This window comes from Callospermophilus lateralis, chromosome 15, assembly GCF_048772815.1.
Source record: "Callospermophilus lateralis isolate mCalLat2 chromosome 15, mCalLat2.hap1, whole genome shotgun sequence".
NCBI lineage: Eukaryota > Metazoa > Chordata > Mammalia > Rodentia > Sciuridae > Callospermophilus > Callospermophilus lateralis.
In genome coordinates, this window is record NC_135319.1 from 69,185,816 (window position 1) to 69,210,598 (window position 24,783).

Consider the following 24,783-nt stretch of genomic DNA (forward strand, 5'->3'; position numbering starts at 1 on the left):
GGAAACTTGCATGAAATGCTTTGAGCTTTAGTAGTGGGAGACTTCTTGATATCCACATTAAACTAGGATATGCACTTTCAGATTAGGTCTCTCACCTCTGACCTGTGGAATCTTAATTGTTTGACTTTCAACAGAATATGGCCCCTTTGTCTCTAGCACCTGCATTTCAGACATACTCTCTGCAGTGATGGTCACTGGTCAACAGAACAGAGCAGCTGGAGAGTTAGGACAGTAGACCTAGCATCTTTGCAGAAGATAAAGCCCAAACTGCTCCTGGTAGAATGTTCTGGGCTGGAGATCACTGTGGCTGAGAGCAGGAACCCAACTGGCAGGCTGCTTGAGTCCAAATCTCAGTTTGGCCATGTGGAACCTATGGAAACCTTAGGTGAAAATTGAATATCTCCAAGACATGGTTACTTCATCTATGAAACACAGGTAGTAATATCTATGTTAGTAATATTTGTAGTGCTTCTACTATAGCATCTGACATTCTACATGGAATTAATTAATATTATTCATCTTGTTACTTAAGGAACTCCTTTTTTAAATTTTTTTTAAATTTTTTTATTTTTTGGTACTAGGGATTGAACTCAGGGATATTGTACCTAGTCCTTTTTATTTTGTTTTGAGACAGTATCTCACTAAGTTGCCCAGGCTGGCCTTGAGCTTGTGATCCTTCTGCCTCAGCCTCCAAAGTTGCTAAGTGTGTGCCACCATACCTGCTTAAGAAGTATATTGAAGAGAAAAGGAAGTAGACTTAGGGTGGGGACATAGTTCATTGATAGAGAGTTTGCCTAGCATATTCAATCCCTAGTAAGATCAAAAAGAAGGGAAAAAAAGAAAGAAGGAAGAAAATTAAGAAACATTATATAACAACAGTGTATAGAGTTGAGTCCCAATTCTGATAACAGTATGTACATCGCCCTGTGGATGACTTGAGGAGACAATGAGGAGGACATTCACAGATGTCCTCATTGGTATGATGGATAGAATTAAATCATTGATAGTTTCCTTTTTGTACCTTCCTGCCATTTTGACATTTTCTTCATAACACATGCTTTTAGTGTCAGAAAAGAAAAACCAAAGAAATAACTATGACTGAATTTTTAAAAATTATTTTTAATGGGCTGGGGCTGTGGCTCAAGTGGTAGCGCGCTCGCCTGGCATGCGTGCGGCCCGGGTTCGATCCTCAGCACCACATATAAACAAAGATGTTGTGTCCGCCGATAACTAAAGAAAATAAATATTAAAAAATTCTCTCTCTCTCTCCCTCTATCACTCTCTCTTTTAAAAAAATATTTTTAATTTAATTTATTTATTTATTAATGTAGTGCTGAGGATCAAACCTAGTTCCTCACACATAATAGCTAGACAAGTACTCTACAACTGAGCCATAACCCAGCCCACCTATGACTGAAATTATTGAAGAACTTCCCAGAGGACAGGGACACTAAGTACTAAGAACCAGCCCCAGGCTGGTCCATTGGCACTGGGGAAATGGAAGATGTGTTTACCAGGATAGCCTTGGATAAGATGCAGGGATCAGTTTTTCTGCTTATTTCTTTCCTGGCTCTCTCACTGGGAAACAACTGGCACTCCAAGCCAGGTAGAGTTCTGCCTGGGTTCCCCTGAAGTGAGTCTACACCGCAAGCTAGGCCAGTCTTGTATTAAAAGTCAGGGTTTGGGTTGTGGTTTTGCTGATGCATGGCAGATGGACTCTGAAACAGCAGTGAAGGCCTTCCCTCCTCTGCCTAGCCCCTTTGCTCCAGGGGACCTGCATTCCTGGGACAGGGTGCTGGTCCAGCAGAGTATTTTTAGGATAGGCTGCTGCCTTCTTGAACAGTGGGTCTATAGGCCCTGTTTGTATTTGAAGATTTAGGGCAGGATGCTGTAAACTTCCTGGACATGTCCAGATCTTCCTTATACTAAGCAGTGTGTTGACCTGAACAATGGAAGTCTTCATCCATTATCTCTCTTCATTGGACACTCAGATCACACATGTTGTCCTCTGATCTGGTTGGTACACTTTTATTTCCCCAAACAATTTATTTGTTTCTTGTTGTTGTTACAAAAATTACATTTAAATAATCCAAGCCAAGCATGGTGGCAAATACCTGTAATCCCAGCTACTTGGGAGGCTGAGGCAGGAGCATTACAAATTTGAAGTCAGCTTGGGTAAGACCCTGACTCAAAATTTTAAAAAATAAATGAAAGGGGGCTGGGGTTGTGGCTCAGTGGTAGAGAGCTTGCCTAGCATGCACAAGGCACTGGGTTTAATCCTCAGCACCACACTAAATGTAAAATAAGGATATTGTATCCATCTAAAAAACTGAAGAATAAATATTTTAAAAACATAATAAATTTAAAAAAATGAAAAAGGCTGGGACCTAGCTCAGTGGTAGATCATCCCTGGGTTGAATTCCCAGTATCACCTAAATAAATAAATAATACTGAAAACATTAAAAAACCAAGTCACAGGGGATCAGGGTTATGGCTCAGAGGTAGAGTGCTTGCCTAGCATGTGTGAGGCACTGGATTCTATCCTCAACACCACGTAAAAATAAAATAAAGGTATTTTGTCCACCTATAACTAAAAAACAAACAACAACAACAAAAAAAACAATGGGTAGAATAGGGTTGCATTTTTACTTTTAAAAAAGAAACATGGTGACTGGGAATGTAGATCAGGCCCTGGGTTTTATCCCCAGTGCCACAAATTTAAAAAAAAAAAAATAAAATATATATATATATATATATATATATATATATATATATATATATACACACACATATACACACACACACACACATACACACACATTCATATATACACACTATATATGTGTGTGTGTGTGTGTATATATATATATATACACTCATTCATATATATTATATGTATATGATAACATGCTCAGAAGAAAGTCTTGAAGACTGCATCTCAAACAGTAATAATGGTTATATCAGAGAAGTAGGACTGATGGGAAAAGAGATTTTCATTTTTCACTTTACTCATTTTTCTGTTGTTCGAATTTCTTATAAGTAAGCTTTTATAGTTTTTTAAATTAAATAAATATATAATTGAAAATAAAAAATAAACATCTAAATCCCTGCCCCTGAGTCAACCATTCTTTATTTGGTTCACTCTTTTAGACATGTTTCTACACATAAACTGATTAGGCAATTTTTTCTAAATAATGTACATATTAAGATACTTTCTTCACCCAGGTTCATGCCATGAATGTCTTTCTAGCTGGGTAAATATAGCTCAATAGCAATAGTATATGTTGTTTATTAATAACAAATAATATATATTGTATTCCTGTGCAAGGTAGTAACATAAGAAACCCTCTAGTTAATTCTCATTCTCATTCTCTCTCTGTCCTCTCTCATTTATTTTGGGTACTGGGGATTTAACCTAGGGGTACTTTACCACCGAGCCAGATCCCCAACCCTTTTAATTTAATTTATTTTTATTATTAGCAGCAGCACTAGTAGTAGTAGTAGTATTTTATACCAGAGATTGAACCCAGGGGTGCTCAATCACTGAACCACATATCCCCAGCCCTTTTTTTTTTTTTTTTTAAATATTTATTTAGTTTTCGACGGACACAACATCTTCATTTGTATGTAGTGCTGAGGATTGAACCCAGTGATGTGCACACGCCAGGCGAGCGCGTTACCGCTTGAGCCACCTCCCCAGACCTCCCCAGCCCTTTTTGGTTTTTATTTTGTGACTAAGTTGCTTAGGGCCTTGCTAAATTGCTAAAGCTCACCTTGAACTTGCGAATCTCCTGCCTCAGCATCCCAAGCCCCAGGGATTACATGTGTGTACAATGCCCAGCTTAAACAATCTTCTCTTGATGAGCTTTCAAGTAGTTTCTAGTTTCCTTAGTTTAAACAATGCTGTATGGCAACTGTGTCCCATTATTTCTAAAGTGGGATTGCTGGGTCATGCGATCTGCACATTTTGCAGTTTAGTGCCTGTGCCCAGATGTCTTCTAAGAGAGCAATTGCTGGGTGGCCCTGGTGATTACGGCCATTGTACTCACTCTTACCTGCCAGCAGCACAAGCACCCAGGAAGCTCTCTGTCACCTTTGAAGTCCACAGAATAAGTTGCAGAAGTCTTCCAGCTTTTGGTAACTTCTAAGCTGGCTCAATTCCAATGTTAAGGAAGTTCTTTGAGGCTGGAGGCCTACAGGCTAAGCAGGCTCTGGGGCTCTAAGCAAACACTGCTAAATGTACTTCCTGAGTTTACCCTAACAACTCAGTTTCTACTAATTATCTATTGCTACCTCTTCTTATACTCAGATCATTTAAAATTGGTTATCTGCAAATCCCTTCCCTTTATCTGAGCAGTAGTGGGACTCTGGAAGTACCTGGACCAGGTGCGTAAAGAATTCCCCAGTTCTCTATCTGTATATATATATACTCAGAAGTAAGTGCCTGCTTCTTGTGCCATCTTTGACCAACAGTCCTTCTGGATGCCACATTCTACAAGGGATATTGGCAAATCAGAGCAAATCTAGAGAAAGGTGGCTATTAGATTGACAAAACTTCTAAACTGTGTGACCTGTGAAGAATAGCTTGCAAGTTTAGGAAACTAGAAGCATTTCAGTTTGAAGAAAAGGATTGAGTATGTAGGGGGTGAACTATAACACATAACAGATGCTTAAAAATATTGGGAGGTCCTCAGAGGCTCAGGAGGCTGAGGCAGAAAGATTGCAAGTTCAAAGCTAGCTTCAGCAACTTGGTGAGACCCTGTCTCAAAATAAAAAGTAAAAAGAAAACAGACTGGAAATGTGGCTCGGTGGTTAAGCACCCCTAGGTTCAATCCCTGGTACCAAAAAAATAAATAAAAATAAATTTGAGGCTCTTGGTGGACAAGCTGAATTTGAAATAGACTGTGGCATAGGCTGTGTATTATAGTTTTTTTGTTTGTTTGTTTGTTTTTGGTACTGGGGACTGAACCCAAGGGCACTTTGTCACTGAGCTATATCCCCACTCTTAAGATAGTGCCTCACTAAGTTGCTTAGGTCCTTGCCAAGTTACTGAGGCTGCCCTTTAACTTGTAATCCTCCTTTCTCATCTTCCCAAGTTGCTGGGATTACAAGCATACACCACCATGCCTGGCAATCCTTTGTTTGTTTGGTTGGTTTTTTTGTTTTTTCTGTTCTTTTTCTTAAACATGAGTTACTTAGATAATGCATTTAATAACAAGATAAAGAAAAATGCATCTAAAACCTAATTAAAATTCTCTGGGGTCAAAAATCAAGGTGGTATTGATCTGTGTTAATCATAGGAACTTGTTGCTTAGACTATAAATAAATTATAAAATAGCTAATAAAAAAATTAAGGTCTTGGGGCTGCGTTGTGGCTCAGCGGTAGAGCGCTTGCCTAGCACACACAGGGCTCTGAGTTCAATCCTCAGCACCACATAAAAATAAATACATAAAAGTATTGTGTCCAACTATAACTAAAAAATAAATATTAAAAAAATTTTATTTTATTATTATTTTTTAATATTTATTTTATTTTAGTTATCAGCGGACACAACATCTTTGTTTGTATGTGGTGCTGAGGATCGAACCCGGGCCGCACACGTGCCAGGCGAGCGCGTTACTGCTTGAGCCACATCCCCTACCCCCTAAAAAAAAAAATTTAAATAATTTTTTTAAAATGCTAAAAAAATTAAGGTCTTGCCATATGGAAAAGGGGTTTTCCTTTTTCTTTGTTAGTTTTTCTTTCTTGTTAATGGGATTTAACTGGAAAGCTGTTAACTGCTCACTGGGATATGGGAGCATTTCCTAACATGGATAGGCCTGGGGGGGCAGTATACTTGCTGTCTCTGATGCTGCCCTAACAAAGTTGCTGGCCCAGGTCAGTGTGGATTTAAACATTGAGTGTGAGCTCTGTTAATTTGGGTATTTAGACTGCCGAATCCCTCAGGAGCCAATTAATAATGCTAATAATTCTAATCTGACATTCTGGTGACCACTCTGTTGTGCTCCAACGTGGCCTCCTATAAAAAGCCCCCTACTAGGCTGGGGTTGTGGCTCAAGCGGTAGCGCGCTCGCCTGGCATGCGTGCGGCCCGGGTTCGATCCTCAGCATCACATACAGACAAAGATGTTGTGCCCGCCGAAAAAAACTAAAAAATAAATATCAAAGAATTCTCTCTCTCTCTCTCTCTCTCTCTCTCTCTGTCTCTCACACTCTCTTTAAAAAAAAAAAAAAAAAAAAAAAAAGCCCCCTACCTCCTTCCTCTTCTCCAGGTTTTCTTTCCCAGGCCCTCCAGGTGTGACCCAGTTGGGTGATCTCTGAGGACAACCATAAACACTGTGACTGTGTTTCTTGATATAAACTAAGGCAGGAAGAAAAGTGTTAGTTTCCTGAGCTGAAGATTAGAATCCTGGCTCTCTGAGGAGACTGTATTTTGCACCACAGTATTGGACTCTGTATCTCAGTTCCTATGAGGCTCTTTGATCATTATTCTTTTTCATGTGGGTAGTGGCCCTGTTTCCCTGCGGTCAAATCAGGTGCTTAGGGCTGAGGATGTGGCTCAGGCGGTAGCGCACTCGCGTGGCATGCGTGCGGCCCGGGTTCGATCCTTAGCACCACATATAAACAAAGATGTTGTGTCTGCCAAAAACTAATAAATAAATAATAAAGAGAGAAATAGAAGAAGATCTTAGAAGATGGAAAAATATACCCTGTTCATGGATAGGTAGAACTAACATCATCAAAATGGCGATATTACCAAAAGTTCTCTATAGGTTTAATGCAATGCCAATCAAAATCCCAACGGCATTTCTTGTAGAAATAGAGAAAGCAATCATGAAATTCATATGGAAAAATAAAAGACCCAGAATAGCAAAAACAATGCTAAGCAGGAAGTGTGAATCAGGTGGTATAGCTATACCAGACTTCAAACTATACTACAGAGCAATAGTAACAAAAACAGCATGGTACTGGTACCAAAACAGGCGGGTGGACCAATGGTACAGAATAGAGGACACAGAAACCAATCCACAAAACTACAACTATCTTATATTCGATAAAGGGGCTAAAAGCATGCAATGGAAGAAGGATAGCATCTTCAACAAATGGTGTTGGGAAAACTGGAAATCCATATGCAACAAAATGAAACTGAATCCCTTTCTCTCACCATGCACAAAAGTTAACTCAAAGTGGATCAAGGAACTTGATATCAAATCAGAGACATGGCGTCTGATAGAAGAAAAAGTTGGCTATGATCTACATACTGTGGGGTCGGGCTCCAAATTCCTCAATAGGACACCCATAGCACAAGTGTTAATAACTAGAATCAACAAATGGGACTTACTCAAACTAAAAAGTTTTTTCTTAGCAAAAGAAACAATAAGAGAGGTAAATAGGGAGCCTACGTCCTGGGAACAAATCTTTACTCCTCACACTTCAGACAGAGCCCTAATATCCAGAATATACAAAGAACTAAAAAAATTAGACAATAAGATAACAAATAACCCAATCAACAAATGGGCCAAGGACCTGAACAGAAATTTCTCAGAGGAGGACATACAGTCAATCAACAAGTATATGAAAAAATGCTCACCATCTCTAGCAGTCAGAGAAATGCAAATCAAAACCACCCTAAGATACCATCTCACTCCAGTAAGATTGGCAGCCATTAGGAAGTCAAACAACAACAAGTGCTGGCGAGGATGTGGGGAAAAGGGTACTCTTGTACATTGCTGGTGGGACTGCAAATTGGTGCGGCCAATTTAGAAAGCAGTATGGAGAAGAGCATGAGAAGAAGATTAACATTAAACAGGGATGAGAGGTGGGAGGGAAAGGGAGAGAGAAGGGAAATTGCATGGAAATGGAAGGAGACCCTCAGGGGTATACAAAATTACATACAAGAGGAAGTGAGGGGAAAGGAGGAAAAATATAAGGGGGAGAAATGAATTACAGTAGAGGGGGTAGAGAGAGAAGAGGGGAGGGGAGGCAGGAGGGGGGATAGTAGAGGATAGGAAAGGCGGCAGAATACAACAGACACCAGAATGGCAATATGTAAATCAATGGTTGTGCAACTGATGTGATTCTGCAATCTGTATATGGGGTAAAAATGGAAGTTCATATCCCACTTGAATCAAAGTGTGAAATATGATATATCAAGAACTATGTAATGTTTTGAACAACCTACAATAAAAATTAATTAAAAAAAAAAAAGAAGAAGAAGGAACAGAATGAATGGAGAGAACAGGAAGCCAGGCTTTTCCTTGTTTTGTAGATTTGTGACTTTGGAACCATGTAAATTTTATAGAATTATAAAATAAAATTATTGCTGAGGATGTATCTTAGTAGTAGAGTGCTTGACTAGTATGCATGAGGTTCTGAGTTTGATCCCCAACCCTGCAAAAAACAAATACAATTAAGCCAAAATGAAGTTTTCCTGTGTTGGTTTTCTGGGCAGCATAACAAATTATCACAAAATTAACGGTTTAAGACAATACCTATTTATGTCCTTACAAGTTTCTGTGGAGTCTAGGTACAACTCCTTTAGGTCCTCTGCTCAGTCTGTGCAGTGCCACAATGGGCAGGGGCCACACTGCAGGTGTTTAGTAGGCTGCCTTTTTATTTGAAGGCTCTGCTGGGGTGAATCTGCTTCTAGGTTTCCTGATGCATTTCTTGCAATTGCAGCTTACTGTTTCACAGCGAACAATGGACAGAGGGGCTATATGTGTACATGAAACAGGATAGTCCTACTTTTGAAGGACTTTTGCCTAATTTAGTCATTGCTACTCAGGACAATCTCCTGTTTTCCTTTTTAATTAGCTCAAAAGCATCTGATGAGCAGTTATCAAAATACACAAACGCATGCAAAAGATAACAAATGTTGGTGCGGATGTAGAAAAATCGGAACTGTGAACACATACTGCTGATGGGAATGTAGAATAGTGCAGCCGGGGGCTGGGAGTATATCTCTGTGGTAGAGTGCCTCTGGGTTAAATCTCCAGTAACTAACACACACACACACACACACACACTCACACATGGAGAATACTATATTGATTCTACCACTTGGTCTTCAAAGTGACTGTACACTGGTTTACAAGTCCCTGGCAACTGAATGGATTTTCATTCTAGATTTCACCGTTCTCTTCAGGAAAAAGGTGGAAAGAGCACAGCATATGCTTGATTTTAAAACTTTAAAGGACCTCCTGACATTTTTCATAAAAGTAAACGTAGGACTATAAGTTTACACTTAGCCCCCTCCACTGAGCCCTTTAGGCTACTGAGGTTCCCATCCTTACAATGGGGAGATTGTCCTGCATGTGACTCAAGAGGAGTGCAGGGACCCACAGTCTTGTCTGTAGAGACTCTGGTGAGGCTTGCAGAGTCTTTGGCAGCCCACCAGTTTTCTGCCTCCCCTGCTATGACCCTGCTGCAAGTATTGCAGTTTGCTGAGCTTCTTTGATTATAAAAGGAATTTTCTTTACACTTCTCTATCTATACCTCCTGACAGTGACTTGAGGTAGTGAAAGGAAGCTGGAGAGGGAAAGGTTTTTGAGGAAATTTCTAGGGAAACAATTTTGAGTCTCCCTTGACTAGCTTTCTAGTCCTTTTCCAGTCCTTTGATGCCAGGCAAAACTTAGAAGGGATATCCTGGAGGTTTCCTTTCAGTTTTGTAGAAGAAATCATGTTTCTTCTCACTCTTCTTTATTTAATCAAGTAGCACCACACATTCATTTCCCCTTGCAGTGTCTTGCAACCACATTTAGCCGAATTAATATCAGACAGAATTAGTGGAGGGAAGCCCTCTGAACACCCAAATGAACTTTTCCAGTCATAAACTACATTCAGAATATTTGAAAGGAGGATGCATGGGGATGGGCACAATTCTTGCTTTTACCATTTTTAAAAAAAATTTTTTTAATATTTATTTTTTTAGTTCTCGGCGGACACAACATCTTTGTTTGTATGTGGTGCTGAGGATCGAACCCGGGCCGCACGCATGCCAGGCAAGCGCGCTACCGCTTGAGCCACATCCCCAGCCCCTTGCTTTTACCATTTGACCAAGTTGGAAAAACCTTTAAGACTGGCTACCATCCATCCAACTATCAAGAATTTTCTTTCTAGTGGGCTGGGGATGTAACTTGGTGCTAGAGTGCTTGCCTGCATGCACAAAGCCTTGAGTTGGATCCCTAGCACCACATTAAAAAAAAAAAAAAAAAATGCCTTCTAGCCATAAAAACTCATTAACTGTATGTACAGAGAGTCTGTTTTGTTCTTCCTTTCGATTTGTTTGTTTTTTTCTTTCTTTAAGAAAGACTTGTGTCTTGCCCTTCTTTGGAGAAATTTGCTTTGAAACCCTGCAATGGGGTTCAGTCGTACCCTAGGATTTCCTTCTCTTGCAAGCACCTTGTCCTCCGTGCATGTGTGTGGAGAAAGACAGGGGTGCCAGATTCTGTGGGTTTGTACCAACTCTAACTTCTAGAATATTCCATCTTTTCATCTCCCTGCAGGAGGTCAAGTGTTCAAGGGGAATTACCCAGATCATATTAATTTTTTCTCCTTGGTGCTTTGCTTACATGGTTGCCTTCAGCTGCTTTCAAGGTTCCTGGTGTGGTTTTGCCTCAGAACTCCATTGCAAGATTCTTACCTATGGCTAGAGCATGGTGGGGCATGGCATGCAGGAAACTGTGGGCTCCTGTTGAGATGCTCACTAGCTCTGTGTGGATCCTGGAGGAAAAAGTGAGTGCTGGCCTTCCTTTGGTGAGTGGGAGCTGTCAGGTGGAGGTAGTGTCTGCCTGGAGGAGGCTCTGGGTCTTAGGGTGTTGGATAGTGAGGGTAGTGCCCTTCATACAATGTCTGGGGTTACCACTTCCCTAAAATGAGAGTAGCATTGCATGAGTGTGTTAATAGCTCCAGAAATGTAATCTGTGGCAGTGACATCAGACTGCCCATACACCTTGGCCTTAAAACTTTGTAGGCTTCTTCTGGCAAAGACAGACTAGGCACATACAACCCCACTCCCCTCCTTCCAGCAAGGAGAAAGCCCCCGGGCTTTTGAAATTGAGATGGGCTTATGGAGAGACACAGTCAGGCAATCAGAAGGCCCATTTGGGAGCACTTGTGCTGGTAGAGGCCAACAGAACTGACTGTATTTCACTTCTTCTGCTGCCTCAGCCAGGGCTAGTTCATTCAACAAAACCTTCAGTTGGTATCCCCCTTTCACTGGGGAATCATGAGGCTGCTGCACCTGTGCAGAACTGCCTGTTTGCCCCTTAGTGTATTCTAACTTGTGTAAGGGCTCTCTTCCAGTTTCAGAGAGGCCTTTTCTGGATCCAGCTCTGCTGAGCAGTTCCACAGTGGCCACAACAGCAGCTTGGGCCTTCTTAGGAAAGAGGGTGGGGTAGACTGTTGCCAGATTCTCCACATGTGTTGGCTTCATCCTGGGACTCCCAGAGATGGAGCACAGACTAATCGGCCCTTCCCTTCTCATCAGTCCATGTTGCTGGTAGCATATCTGGTGTGTCTGGCATTTGGGGAAAGAGCTGCAAGTCCTCCTAGGAACCAGCTCTGGGTCTTCATAGAGAACACTTAAACCCTGGTTGTCAGTGATTTTTAAACACCAATAAGGGAGCTGGGGGTGTCGCTCAGCGGTAGAGTGTCCAGCACACACAAGATCCTAGGTTTGATCCCCAGCACCATTAAAAAAAAAAAAAAAAAAAAAAGGTAAGAGGTTAATTCTTGGGAGACAGAGATGGTTGTGTCATATTGTTCAGAAGTTTAACCTCAAAACTGACAGGCCTGAGTCTGCCAGCCCATTTTGGGTCTCCTTCCATTTTCCTGCTCTCTCTCAAACACCTCCTACAGGCCAGCTCCTCACTTGACAACTAGTGTGATTCAGCTGGTCCTGCTGCCTCGTTCTGTCCCTGGAGATCTTGTGATCATCTCAGGGTGCTCAGAAAGAGCACCTGGAAGACAGGACCATTTCCCTTCAGGATTCCAGACTTTAGCCATAAGAAACTCCAAAAGGGACATTAGCTTCCATTGGGTGGTAGTGGGGCATTACTTTTGAAGCCACTGTATGGAACATTGCTGGGACTTTCCTTTTATGGGATGCAGGCAGACCATCATTCTCCAGAGTTGGGATGAATTAAGAACCCTTGAAGAATGTGTTTGTTTCTTAGTATTTCAAAGGCAGTGTTAATTACTTTGCAAACAATAATTGCTTTCTGCAAGCTATTTCCCTAGACTTTGGTAACTTAACTTCAGACCACCATGACCAAATTTGGATGTTGGGGAGGTGGGGACAGGGTGATGGCCAATTTAAGGACCCAATGAGTGTCTCTGTACACCATTCAACAACTCCCCCCTCAACCAACATATTCTACCCCTGCCAACACATAGAGGGTATTTAAAATTATTTTTTAGTTATGATGGACATAATATGTTTATTTTATTTCATTTTTAAATATATTTTTTTTTAATTTTAGGTGGACAGAATATTTTTGTTTTATTTTTATGTGGTTTTATTTTATTTTTATGAGTCTCGAACCCAGTGCTTCTTGCATGCTAGATGAGAACACTACCATTGCACCACAACTCCAGCCCCTTTTATTTTATTTATTTATTTATTTTTAAATTTATTTTTATATAGAGCTGAGGTTCTGTGCCAGTGCCTCACATGTGCTAGGCAAGCATTCTACCTCTGAGCCACACACAATCCCATAGCCCAACACATAGAGTTTTAAAGAGCTCTTGCCAGGGAATTTTTTGTTATTGAGGAATTTAACATAGAATAAGGAAATTCTTCTCAAGTAAGCAAGGGGCAGAAATATACCTAGTCATTTTTTTTAATTTTTATTTTTACTCTTTGCTACCTTGGAGTGCTGCTTCCCCTTGCCAAGCAGCATACCAAGCACAGGGAGCAAAGGGAGGTTTCTCATGGGGGCAAAACTCAGAGGAAGAAAGGGAATGGAAAATGACTTGGTGCCCTTACCTGGGATGGCCTTTTAGATACCAGGTGGCTACCTGCTGTGTGGTTCCGAAGGGGCCTCAGGGATTTTCATCCTCACTTGCAGAGAGGACTTAGGCAGAGAGAGAGGGAGACTGAGCCAGTTCTCTAACCCCTGGCTGGACAGCTGGACCTCCAACTGAGGCATTATTAGCATTTGAAAACGCCTCTGTAGGGCCAGGAGCTTCCTGGGGCGGGCACTGGGGCTGAGTGCTGAGACCTGCAGTGGCTTCACACAGAATGGAGCCAAGCATCCAAGGCATAAAGACCAGACCTGACTCAAGAATGAACCCATTGTGGCTTTATCCCAGTCTTGAAAACTGTGACCAAGGCTCTTTCATTGTTAAGAAAGACTTGGCCACAGCAGACTCTGCCCCTTGCTGAAAGATTCTGTTAGTTAGTGTCCTGTTCTCTAAACATTTTCTGTGGAAAGTTACACATTCTGCCCTGTCCCTCTTAACTCAGTAGTACCTGTGCCAAGACTTGACCACACGTGCTCAGGATATCCGGAAAGTATTAGTCCTACAGCAGCAACTTGGCCTGACTGCCTTTTCTTGCCAATGCTCTTCTGCTTAATTTAAGCCTCTTCCCAAATTAAGCCTGTACATTAAACAGTTTGGTTTTGCGCGCATTCATTTTAAAAATCCGTGTCAGTTCTGGTTAATAAAAGGTTTTTGGCTCCAAGAATTTTTAGCATCTTCCCTGTTTTTAACCTAAATTGCAGCCTGTATTGGGGTATTTTTCTGTAGATCAGACATCAGATTAAATTCAAGGGAATGGCCCCATCTGTTTCTTAAATCAAGGGTGATGGTGTCACCTACTGGCCACTTGCTGTTACTACAGACTGGCCAGTCCTATGTTCTGGTGAGTAGGCACAGTTGATCCTGCTTACAGACAAGGAAACAGGCTTAGGATATTGTGGTTGGACAAGTTGCCCAGAATTAAAACTAGTAAGGGAAAGAGGCAAATAGGAACCAGGCCTTCCCAATTCCAAAGTTCACCACTAGACCAGGGTTTGCCTTTAAAGCTAGCAGATTTTAGCTAATAACTGGACAACAGGAATTCAGTAACATGAGTAGTGAGGTTTCTCTTCCCTTCTCAGTTCTTTGATTCCTTCTATTGATTCATTTTATATATGACTTTTTAATCTTTTAACAGCCTTTAATCCTTGCTTATTTCAGTTTTCAACAGCTTTAGGTAGGCAACAATATTAGCTAAACCAAATTATCTTCCACTTAGTGGTCAGCAACACTGATTTTCCATTTATTTTCTTAGTTAGGATAGTGATGATGAAGTTACCTTTAAAGTAAGTTTGTTTAGGTTAAAAAAAAAAAAAAGTAAGGGCTGGGGATGTGGCCATGGCATGCGCAGGGCGCTGGGTTCGACCCTCCTCAACACCACATAAGAATAAAATAAAGATGTTGTGTCCACCGAAAACTAAAAAAAAAAAAAATAGAAAGAAAGAAAAGTAAGTCAATTTTAAGGGATGAAATACAGATAGGTAATGGTACAGGTGTACACAGATAGGGCAAAAGTCCAGGTGAGTGTTATGGTGTAAAGTTTGGGAGGTGTTGGATTATGCCCCTCCTCACTGACATGCTACACAGCATTGGACAGTCTCAGAGGCCTTTTTCTCACTGGTAGAAAATAAAATGTTGGTAGATGATTTTTCAGATCTTATGGGCCTATAAAATGCTTTGATGTCTCAGAATTATTAGTCAGATTTCTGCTAAGCTGGACTGGGGAGATGGTAACGAGAAATTCAGGGACTTGACTTCCTTCCTTTTCCTACTATAACTTTTTTTTTTAATAATGACTTTATTGAGATATGGTTCACATACCGTATAGCCATCACCACAATGAACCCTATAATATTTTTATCACCCCAACTCCCCTGGTCAGTCTCCAGTCCCTTCAACCATCCCTACCCTGGACAATCACTGAACTACTGCCTGTCTTTGTAGTTTTGCCCATTTGGATATTCTCTATCAATGGAATCATATAACAGATGGTCTCTTATGACTGGCTTTTCCCCCTTAATGTTGTATTTTTTAAATTTCTTTTTTAAGTTATAGATGGACACAATACCTTTATTTTATTTTTATATAGTGCTGAGGATCAAACCCAGTGTCCCCCCACCCCCATTGAGAGCTCTACCACACTCCCAGCCCTTAATGTTGTATTTTTAAGATTCATGTTTACACCATTCTAGCTGGTGTAAAGCAGTAATAATTTTGATTTGCATCTCTTTTCACTTTTTCAATGGTATTGTTTGCAGCACAAAAGGTTTTAATTTGATGAAGTCCTGAATTTATTCTTCATTGTTTGTGCTTTGGGCATTATGTCTTTTTTTTTCCCCCCCCTTTTCCTTTGGTATGGGGAATTGAACTCAGGGGTACTTGACCACTGATCCATACTCCCAGGCCTATTTTGTATTTTATTGAGAGACAGGGTCTCACTGAGTTGCTTAGTGCCTCGCCATTGCTGAGGCTGGCTTTGAACTTGCAATTCTCCTGTCTCAGCCTCCCCAGCCACTGGAATTATAGGCATGTACCACTGTGCCCGGCGGCATTATGTCTTAAGAAACTATTGCTTAACCCAAGTCGGAAGATTTACTCCTCTTAAAGAGTTTTATAGTTTTAGCTGCTGCAGTTAGAGTCAATTTTTGTATTTTGAGTCAGTTTTTATAAGTGGTAGAAGGAAGGAATCCAACTTGAGTCTTTTTTGCGTGTGGATATCTTGCTGTTCTAGCATCATTTGCTGAAAAGACTGTTCTTTATTGAATTATCTTGGCATCTTGTAGCATGATTTAGTACACTATTCCTTTTTATTGCCAAATAATGTTACATTGTATGAATATACCATATTTTATTTACCCATTCATCAGTTGAGGAACATTTAGTATTTCTACCTTTTGGATTATTATGAATAATGCTGCTATGAACATTCATATACAAACCTTTGTATAGTCAAATTTTCTTTTCTTTTAGGTATAACCTAGGACGGAATTGCAGGATCATATGGCAACTCTGCATTTAACATTTTGGGAAATAACTAAACTCTTTTCCAAAGCAGCTCCACCATTTTACATTCCATCATCAATATATGAAGTTTTCAGTTTCTCCACATCCCTGTCAGCTCTTGTTATTATTCTTTTTTCTATTTTAGCCATTTTAGCGGGTATCAAGTGGTGGTGATCTCTTTGTGGCTTTGATTTGCATATCCTTAACATCTAATCATGTTGAACATAGCTTATTGGCTATCTGTATATCTTCTTTGAAGAAATATCTGTTCAGATATTTTTTCAATATTTTATTTATCTGTTTGTTTATTTTTATGTGGTGCTGAGGATCGAACCCTGTGCCTCACGTGTGCTAGGCAAGCTCTCTACCACTGAGCCACAACCCCAGCCCCTATTCAGATCTTTTACCTATTTTAAATTGAATTGTCTTTTATTATTGAGTTGTAAGAGCTCTTTATATATTCTGGATACAATATGCTTTGTTGTGGGTATTAATCAGATCCATGATTTGAAAATATTTCTCCCATTCTCTGAACTGCCTTTTTTAAATGATGTTTAAATATGCATAACATGGAATTTGTCACCCTTAACTGTTTTTAAGTACACAGTTCATCCAGGCATGATGGTATACTCGTGTAATTAATCCCAGCTATTTGGGAGGCTGAGGCAGAAGGATCACAAATTCCAGACCAGCCTGGGCAACTTAGCAAGACCTTGTCCCAAAATAAAAAGTAAAAAGGTCTGGGGATGTAACTCCATTGGTAGGGTGTCCATGGGTTTTATCCCTAGTACTGAAAGAAAGAAAAAAAGAATCATATAGTTCAGTAGTGGTAAGTATGTTCACATTGTTGTGTATCTGTCACCATCATCCGTCTCCAGGACTTTTTTTTTTTGGTACCAGTGATTGAACTCCGGGCACTGGACCACTGAGCCACATGCCCAGTCCTATTTTGTATTTTATTCTGAGGTTGGATATCCTTCTGTCTCAGCCTCCCGAGCCACTGGGACTACAGTACACCTGGCTTCCAGGACTTTTATCATCTTTTATTATCTTCCCACACTAAAATTCTGAATCACCAAACACTAACTCTGCAATTGCCACCCAGTCTCAGACAGTCTTCATTCTACTTTCTGTCTCTCTGAATTTGAATACTCTGAGTACCTCATAAATAAGTGGAGTCATGCAGTATTTATCCTGTGTCTGACTCATTTCACTTTGCATAATGTCTTTCAAAGTTCAGCTGTGTTGTAACATGGATCAGAATATCCTTCCTTTCTAAGACTGAATAATATTACATTTTATGTAGATACTACATTTTGTTAGCCTATTCATCTCTTGATGGGCATTGAGTTTCTTCCATTTTTTTAAAATAATTTTTTAGTTATATATGGACACAGTATCTTTATTTTGTTTATTTATTTGTATGTGGTGCTGAGGATCGAACCCAGTGCCTCACATGTGCGAGGCAAGCACTCTGCCACTGAGCTACAGCCCCAGCCCTGGGTTTCTTCCATTTTGTTGTTGCTGTTATTGTGAATAATGCTGCTATGAACATAAGTATACAAATATTGGTTCAAGTCCCTGCTTTCAGTTCTTTGGGGTATATCCCCAGAATTGGAATTGCTGAATCATATGATAATTCTATTTTTAAATGTTTGAGGAACTGCCATAATGTTTTCTATAGCAACTACACCATTTTACATTACCGCCAGCAGTGCACAGGTATTCCAGGTTTTCCATTTCTTCACCAATACTTGTTTTTTCTGGATTTGTTTTTGTTGTTCTTTATAATTGCAATTCTAAAGAGTGTAAAGTAGAAGCCAGCTGGGTGCGGTGGCGCACACCTATATCCCAGTGTCTTGGGAGGCAGAGGCAGGAGGATCAAAAGTTCAAAGCCAGCCTCAGCAAAAATAAGATGCTAAGCAACTCAGTGAAACCCTGTCTCTAAATTAAATAGAGTAGGGTTGGAGATATGGCTCAGTGGTTAAATGCCCCTGAATTCAGTCACCCCGTGCCAAAAAAAAAAAAAAAAAAAGTAGAACCCAGTTTTTTTTTTTTTAATTTTAAAATTTTTTATAGGTGTAGATGGACAGAATGTCTGTATTTTATTTTTATTTTATTATATGGTGTTAACGTTCTAAGCAAGCGCTCTGCCACTAAGCTACAGCCCCAGCCCCTCCAACCCTTGATCCTCCTGCCTCAGCCTCTGGTGCTGCTGAGATTTATAGGCAACCACTGTACCCAGTGAAAAGTTTTAATTTTGATAAAGTCCAATTTATCTGTCCTTCGTTGCTTGTGCTTTTGGTGTTATAGCTAAGAAACTATTACCTGATCCAAATCAGAAGATCTACTATTATTTTTATTTATTTATTTATTTTAGTTATAGTTGGACCCAATACCTTTATTTCATTCATTTATTTTTATGCAGTGCTGAAGATTGAACTCAGGGCCCCAAGCATGCTAGGCTAGCGCTCTACCGCTGAGCCACAATCCCAGCCCTACTATTATGATTTTTAGTTTTAGTTTTATCTATTGTAGTTAAGTCTGTGATCCATTTTGAGTCAGTTTTTGTTAATGGTAGAAAGAAGGGATCCAATTTGAGTCTTGCATGTGGATATCCCACTGTTCCAGCTCCATTTGTTGAAATGAGTATTTTTTACTCCATTGAAATATTTTGACAACCTTGTCAAAAATTAATGGCTGTAGGGGCTGGGGTTGTAGTTCAGTGATGGAGTGCTTGCCTAGCACATGTGAGGCACTGAGTTCTATCCTCAGTACCACATAAAAATTTAAAAAATTAAATAAAAGTTAAAAATTTAATGGCCATAGATGCAAAGTTTTATTCTGAACTCTCAATTCTATTGCATTGAGCAAATGCCTATTCTTAAGCCAGTACCACACTGATGTGATTACTCCAGCTTTATAACAAGTTTTAAAATTGGAAAGATCGGGCTGGGGATGTAGCTGTGTAGTCAAGTACTGCCCCTGATTTGATCCCTACTCCACACATGTGTGTCAATAATAATTAGATTGAGAAGAGCAACTTTGTTTTTTTAAGAATTTTTGGGCAGTCATGTGTAGTAGCATGCATCTATAATCCCATTAAGGCCAAAGTAAGAGTCTAGAAGTTCAAGGCCAGCCAGCCAACATGGTAAGACCCCATCTCAAAAATTTTTTAAAAATTTATTTTAATTTTATTTATTTATTTATGGTCTCTTGTATTTCCATGTATATTTTAGAATCAGTTTATGAATTTCTTCCACAAATGCATCTGACTTTTTAAAATAGGGATTGTATCGAATCTGTAGTTCAATTTGGAAATACTGCCATCTTTTTTTTAAAAAATTTTTTTAATTGTAGATGGACACATTATCTTTATTTATTTTTATATGGTGCTAAGGATCGAACCCAGTGCCTCACAGATGTAAGGCAAGAGCTCTACCACAGAGCTACAGCCCCAGCTCAAATACTGCCATCTTAACAACATTAAGTCTTCTGATCCATGACATTTATATAGGTCTTTTTCAGTTTCTTCCAAAAATATTTTGTAGCTTTCACTTTTGTAGTTTTCACTTCTTTTGTTAAATTCATTTCTATATATTGTGTTCTTTTTAATGGTGCTGTGAAAGAATTGCTTTTAATTTCATTTTCAGATTGTTCATGTAAAGATTGCTAATGTATAGACATACAGGTATTTTTTAAAAATATTTTTTAGCTGTAGATGGACACAATACCTTTATTTATTTATCTTTATGTGGTGCTGAGGATTGAACCCAGGGCCTCGGTGAGCATTAGGTGAGCACTCTACCACTGAGCCACAACCCCAGCCCAGCAGATACGTTTTCTATATACAAAAGTATGTCATCTATGTATAAAGGCAGTGTAATTCTTCTTTTCCAATCTGGATGCATTTTCTCTCTTTTTCTTTTTTACTTGTCCAAACTAGAGTCTCTAATACAATGCTGAATGGAAGTGATGAGAGTGGACATCTCTGGCTTGTACCTGATCTTGGAAGTAATCACCATGAAGCATGCTATTAGCTACAGGTGTTTTGTAGATGCCCTTTATTAGCTTGAAGAAGTTCTGTCTATTTCTAGTTTGAGTGTTTTTTTTTTTTCAATTTTTTATACCTTTATTTTATTTATTTATTTTTATGCGGTGCTGAGGATCAAAACGAGCACCTCACTCATGCTAGGCGAGTACTCTAAAACCACTGAGCCACAACCTCTGTCCTAGTTTGAGCGTTTTTTTTTTTTTTTTTTAATCATGAAAATGTGTTAGATTGTACCAAATGCTTTCTCTGTGTTTTTTGAGATGATTATGTGTGTGTGTGTGTGTTTTTTTTTTTAAGAAAACTTTATTTCATTGATATATTACACTGATTTTCTTTTTCTTTCTTATGTGTGTGTGTCTTACTGGAGATTGAATAGGGAGCACTCCACCAATGAGCTACATCCTCAGCCCTTTTTATTTTGAGATAGGATCTTGCTATGTTGTCCTGGCTGAACTTGAACTTGTGATCCTCCTGCCCTAGCCTCCCAAATTGCTGAACTTATACATATACTCACCTTATATTGGTTTTCTTATGTTAAATCAACCTTGCATTTCTAATCATTGAATATAACTCTAGATTCAGCTTGCTAGTATTTTATTGAAGATTTTTGTTTCTATATAAATAAAGGATTTGGCTCTATGAATTATTTTTTTAGTTTTCCTTGTGACTTTTTTTAAGTTGTCAATGGACCTTTATTTTATTTATTTATCTGCAGTGCTGAGAATTGAACCCAGTACTTCAAACATGCCAGGCAAGAGCTCTACCACTGAGCCACAACTCCAACCCCCTTCTTATGACTTCTTTTTTTATATATATAATATTTAAATAGTTGTAGGTGAACACAATACCTTTATTTATTTATTTTTATGTGGTGCTGAGGATCAAAAACCCAGTGCCTCACATGTTCTAGGCAGGCACTCTCCCACTGAGCTACAACCCAGCCCTTCTCATGACTTTTTTGTTTGGTTTTGTTATCAGGGTGATATTGGCATCATAGGATAAATTGGGAAATGTTTTCTCCTTTATTTTTGGAGAGAGTTTGTGAAGAATTGTTATTAATTACTATCTATGTGGTAGAACTTATCAGTGAAGTCATCCAGGCCTGGGCTGTGTGTGTGTGTATTGTGTGTGTGCTTGTTGTTGCTGTTGCTGCTGTTACTGCTGCTTATTTGTAGAGCATGTGGGGGAATCTAAGAAGGGTAAGCCAGCAAGAGTAAGGAAATTTGGAGTTTTCTCCTTGGCTTTGCCTGGAAGTATGTCTTCTCTTTTGCCTTTGTTATGCTGTGTCTCTCCTTTGCTACAGAGTCTTCCTTCTCCCTCCTGAATGAACACTGTAGAGGCTAGGACGACAATCTGTGTCTTGGATAAGATAGTTATGTAACATTACCTGACACAGGAGGGAATTAGTATTTAGACCAAGACAAGTGAAAGCAGCTTTCAGGCTTCTCTGGGAACCTTCAGACTGGTGTGTGTGTGTGTGTGTGTAAGAGAGATGGGTGTGTCTGTCTTGACATAAATGTTGACAAAAAAAAACTGTAAGAGACTACAGCTGTAGAAATTTGCACATCATAAATGCTAGACCACAATGAATTATGACACAGCCACTTAATGAAGTGGCACTCTGTATACACATATGAAGTGAGCTTTAAGGTAAATACGTGTGCAAAATGGTGTACTTCAATTTATGTTGGAAGGAAAAATGGAAGGGATGCATATGGGCTAGTCAATACAGCATATCTTGGGTACCCAAAAAAGTCATGAGAAGGGCCAGGTAATAGACTGGTGTGAAGTGCAGTGGTAAGGCTATTAGGTGGCTCTGTTCTCATGGAAGCAGCTGCCTTTCCAGCCTGTATACTCTGTCAAGGTACGTGAAGTATTATCCAGACCTTCATTTCCCGGAAGCCTCCAGTGTTCCTCAGAAATACCTAAATCTGCCTACTGTGGGGAACTGGTCCCAGTCTCAAAGGCCCTCCAAAGTCGGTGTTCCCTTCCAAGCCCCATTTCAGTAGCACAGAAATCATGGTCTATTTTTTCAAGGAGAAAGACATGCAGCTAGGTGACCCCACAGGAAAGCACTTCATTCTTTTTTGGCAGACAGGATCATGGCTGCTGTCTCTCTCATGAATCATGGTGCTGGGGAAGGACCAAAAATGCTAGAGGTCTTTGACTTTCCCAGGCCAAGTGAGCATCCATGCTAGCAGCCTGTCCTTTTCCATTGAAGCCCAACAGAATGGCAACAGGATGTTTTGGAGATATCAGCAAACTTTTCACTTACATCCAAAGGGAATGCTTCTCCCCTTCCTCAGGGGGCTACCCCCAGGTATTTTAGCTTTTTTGTTGTTGTGACCAAAATATCTGACAAGGACAGCTTAGAAGAGGAAAAGTTTATTTGGGCTCACGGCTTCAGAGGTTCAGGCCATGATGGGCTGACTCCATTGTTCTAGGCCCAAAGTGAGGCAGGTAATCATGGCAGAAGGGCATGGTAGAGGGGAGCTGCTTCATTCATGGTGGCCAAGAAGTAGAGAGAGAGAGGTGGCAGAAGGGGCCATAGGAAAGATGAATCCTTTCAGGCTACATCCTTAGTCACCTACCTCCTCCAGCCATGCCCTGCCTGCCTACAGTTACCAACTGGTTAGTCCATTCAAACTTGGATAGACTGATTATGTTATAGCTCTCACAGTCCAATTGTCTTACCTCTCAACATTCCTGTATTTACTCAAGAGCTTTTGGGGCCTCATTTAACACCAGGAGTATGGGGAGCCTCCCAGCCTGGGCTTCTAAGGTCCACGTCAAATTCTAGGCCTTATGCAAATGATGAGGATCCTCCTGTGTCTCCACAGAGAACACCTTCTGCAGTGGGGACCACGTATCTTGGCATAGCCCTTTGGATAACAGTGAGTCAAGAATTCAGCACATGCTGCTGACAGAGGACCCACAGATGCAGCCTGTGCAGACACCCTTTGGGGTAGTTACCTTCCTCCAGGTGAGGTGTAATTGAATATTAGAGTCTTCCCTGTGGGAAAAGTCCTGGAAGATGGAGGGAAACCTGAGGGGAATGAAGGAAGCAGGAGATTCACATTGTTCTCCCTCTGATGGGTCTGTGAGGTTGATTTACTTGGTCCTGTTTCACACTCTGAGAGGAGAAGGGGAAGGGCCATCAGAGTGGGATAGAAAGGCTGTAGTTAAGAGAGACCCCAGTGAGGGAATCTTGTGAGCATATGAGGACCCATCACAGGAGCAGGACTTCCCAGTAGGGAAGCTCAGGCTGGCCTCACATTTTCCCAGAAGGGGTGTGAATCTCCCAAGCTGCCACCAGTGCTTGCTTTTGCTTATGATGTGGTTTATGTGGAGGTTCAGTTGGTTTCCTAGAGATTCACACAAAGGTTCACCACCTGTGGGAACATCTCCCTGACCTTTCCTTCCTTTCCGAAATGCAGTCTGAGGACCCATCCTGAGTTGGCTCCAGCCTTGGTTTTCTCCTTTGCAGCTGAGAGCTAGACTTTGTATCAGCCAAACACCTGACCTGTCACACAAGGGCAAGGGTCAGGCCTCAGGGCTTATCTGTCCACCCGGCCATCTCCTATCCAGGCTAGCACTTCCTACTAAAGGAACCTTCCATTATGAACACACAAGCCCAGGAGCAGCAGTCCCACCTGTGAGCCCCCATTTTAGTGGCACCAAGAAAGCCTAGGTGATTGACCTTTCAGGGAGGATGGTCACTAACACACAATGGCATCTTATCCCTGGCCTTAGATTGTTGGCGTCTGCACTGAGGAGCTACATTCAGCCCAGCAGTGGAATGGGCAGGGCATCTTGGAACTGCTGCGGACGGTGCCTGTGTGAGTACATTCACCCATGAGATGGGACCTGGCTCTCTGTGGGTGGGATTCCTCCCTTACCCCATAGGTGACTGCTTTTCTTTGTATTGTGCTTCAGGCATTCACTCCCTAATGATCCCTGACCACAAACTACTCCTCTGTGTTCTGGACCTGGGGCAGCAAACAGGGCAGGCTCTTGGCTCAGTGTCAGCTCCAGATTCGCCGTTATCATTGTTTCCCCTTTCCTTATCCACAGCGCTGGTGGTCCCTGGCTGATAACTGACATGCGGAGAGGAGAGACCATATTTGAGATCGATCCACATCTGCAAGTATGTCTTGAGTGAGGAAAACCTTGCTAGCACACTGTGCCTAGGCCTCTTCCAAATAACACTGGCTTTCATCCTGGGAAAATGGAGACCTTTATATGTGAACGAGTAGAAATATGACATGATTTGGAACTTGACATCTGAATTCTGCAACAGACATAAGAGAGCAGAGATTTCAGCACAGAAAAAAAGTGTCTCAGACACATGTATTTTTGCATTTAAAACTGATACATTTTGGGGCTGGGGATATGGCTCAAGCAGTAGCGCGCTCGCCTGGCATGCGTGCGGCCCGGGTTCGATCCTCAGCACCACATACAAACAAAGATGTTGTGTCCGCCGAAAACTAAAAAATAAATATTAAAATTCTCTCTCTCTTTCTCTCTTTAAAAAAAACTGATACATTTTATTGAATGTAAATTACATACCAACTTTTTAAAATTAGATCATCAGCAACAAAAGAAGATTAGTGGGTATTGCCTCCTCACCCAGGATTCATTCCCCCACTTTCCCTTCTTAAAAGAACACAGATTTCTTTCAAGGAGACACCCTGTAGCCATCC

At 40.6% G+C, this 24,783-nt stretch overlaps 1 protein-coding gene across 9 annotated transcripts in view; it reads left to right on the plus strand.

The window, feature by feature from the left end:
- Sufu (SUFU negative regulator of hedgehog signaling) overlaps positions 1–24,783 on the plus strand; it is a 111,883-nt gene that overhangs the window by 49,508 nt on the left and 37,592 nt on the right. For all 9 annotated transcript variants that reach the window (XR_013088780.1, XR_013088779.1, XR_013088781.1 and 6 more), the window contains exons 4-6: positions 22,921–23,063; positions 23,834–23,919; positions 24,155–24,227. Coding sequence is in view for 6 of the 9 variants with exons in the window: in XM_076834420.1 (XP_076690535.1) it covers positions 22,921–23,063; positions 23,834–23,919; positions 24,155–24,227 (302 nt within the window). In the remaining 3 variants the exon portion in view is untranslated. The remainder of the gene's footprint in view (positions 1–22,920; positions 23,064–23,833; positions 23,920–24,154; positions 24,228–24,783) is intronic.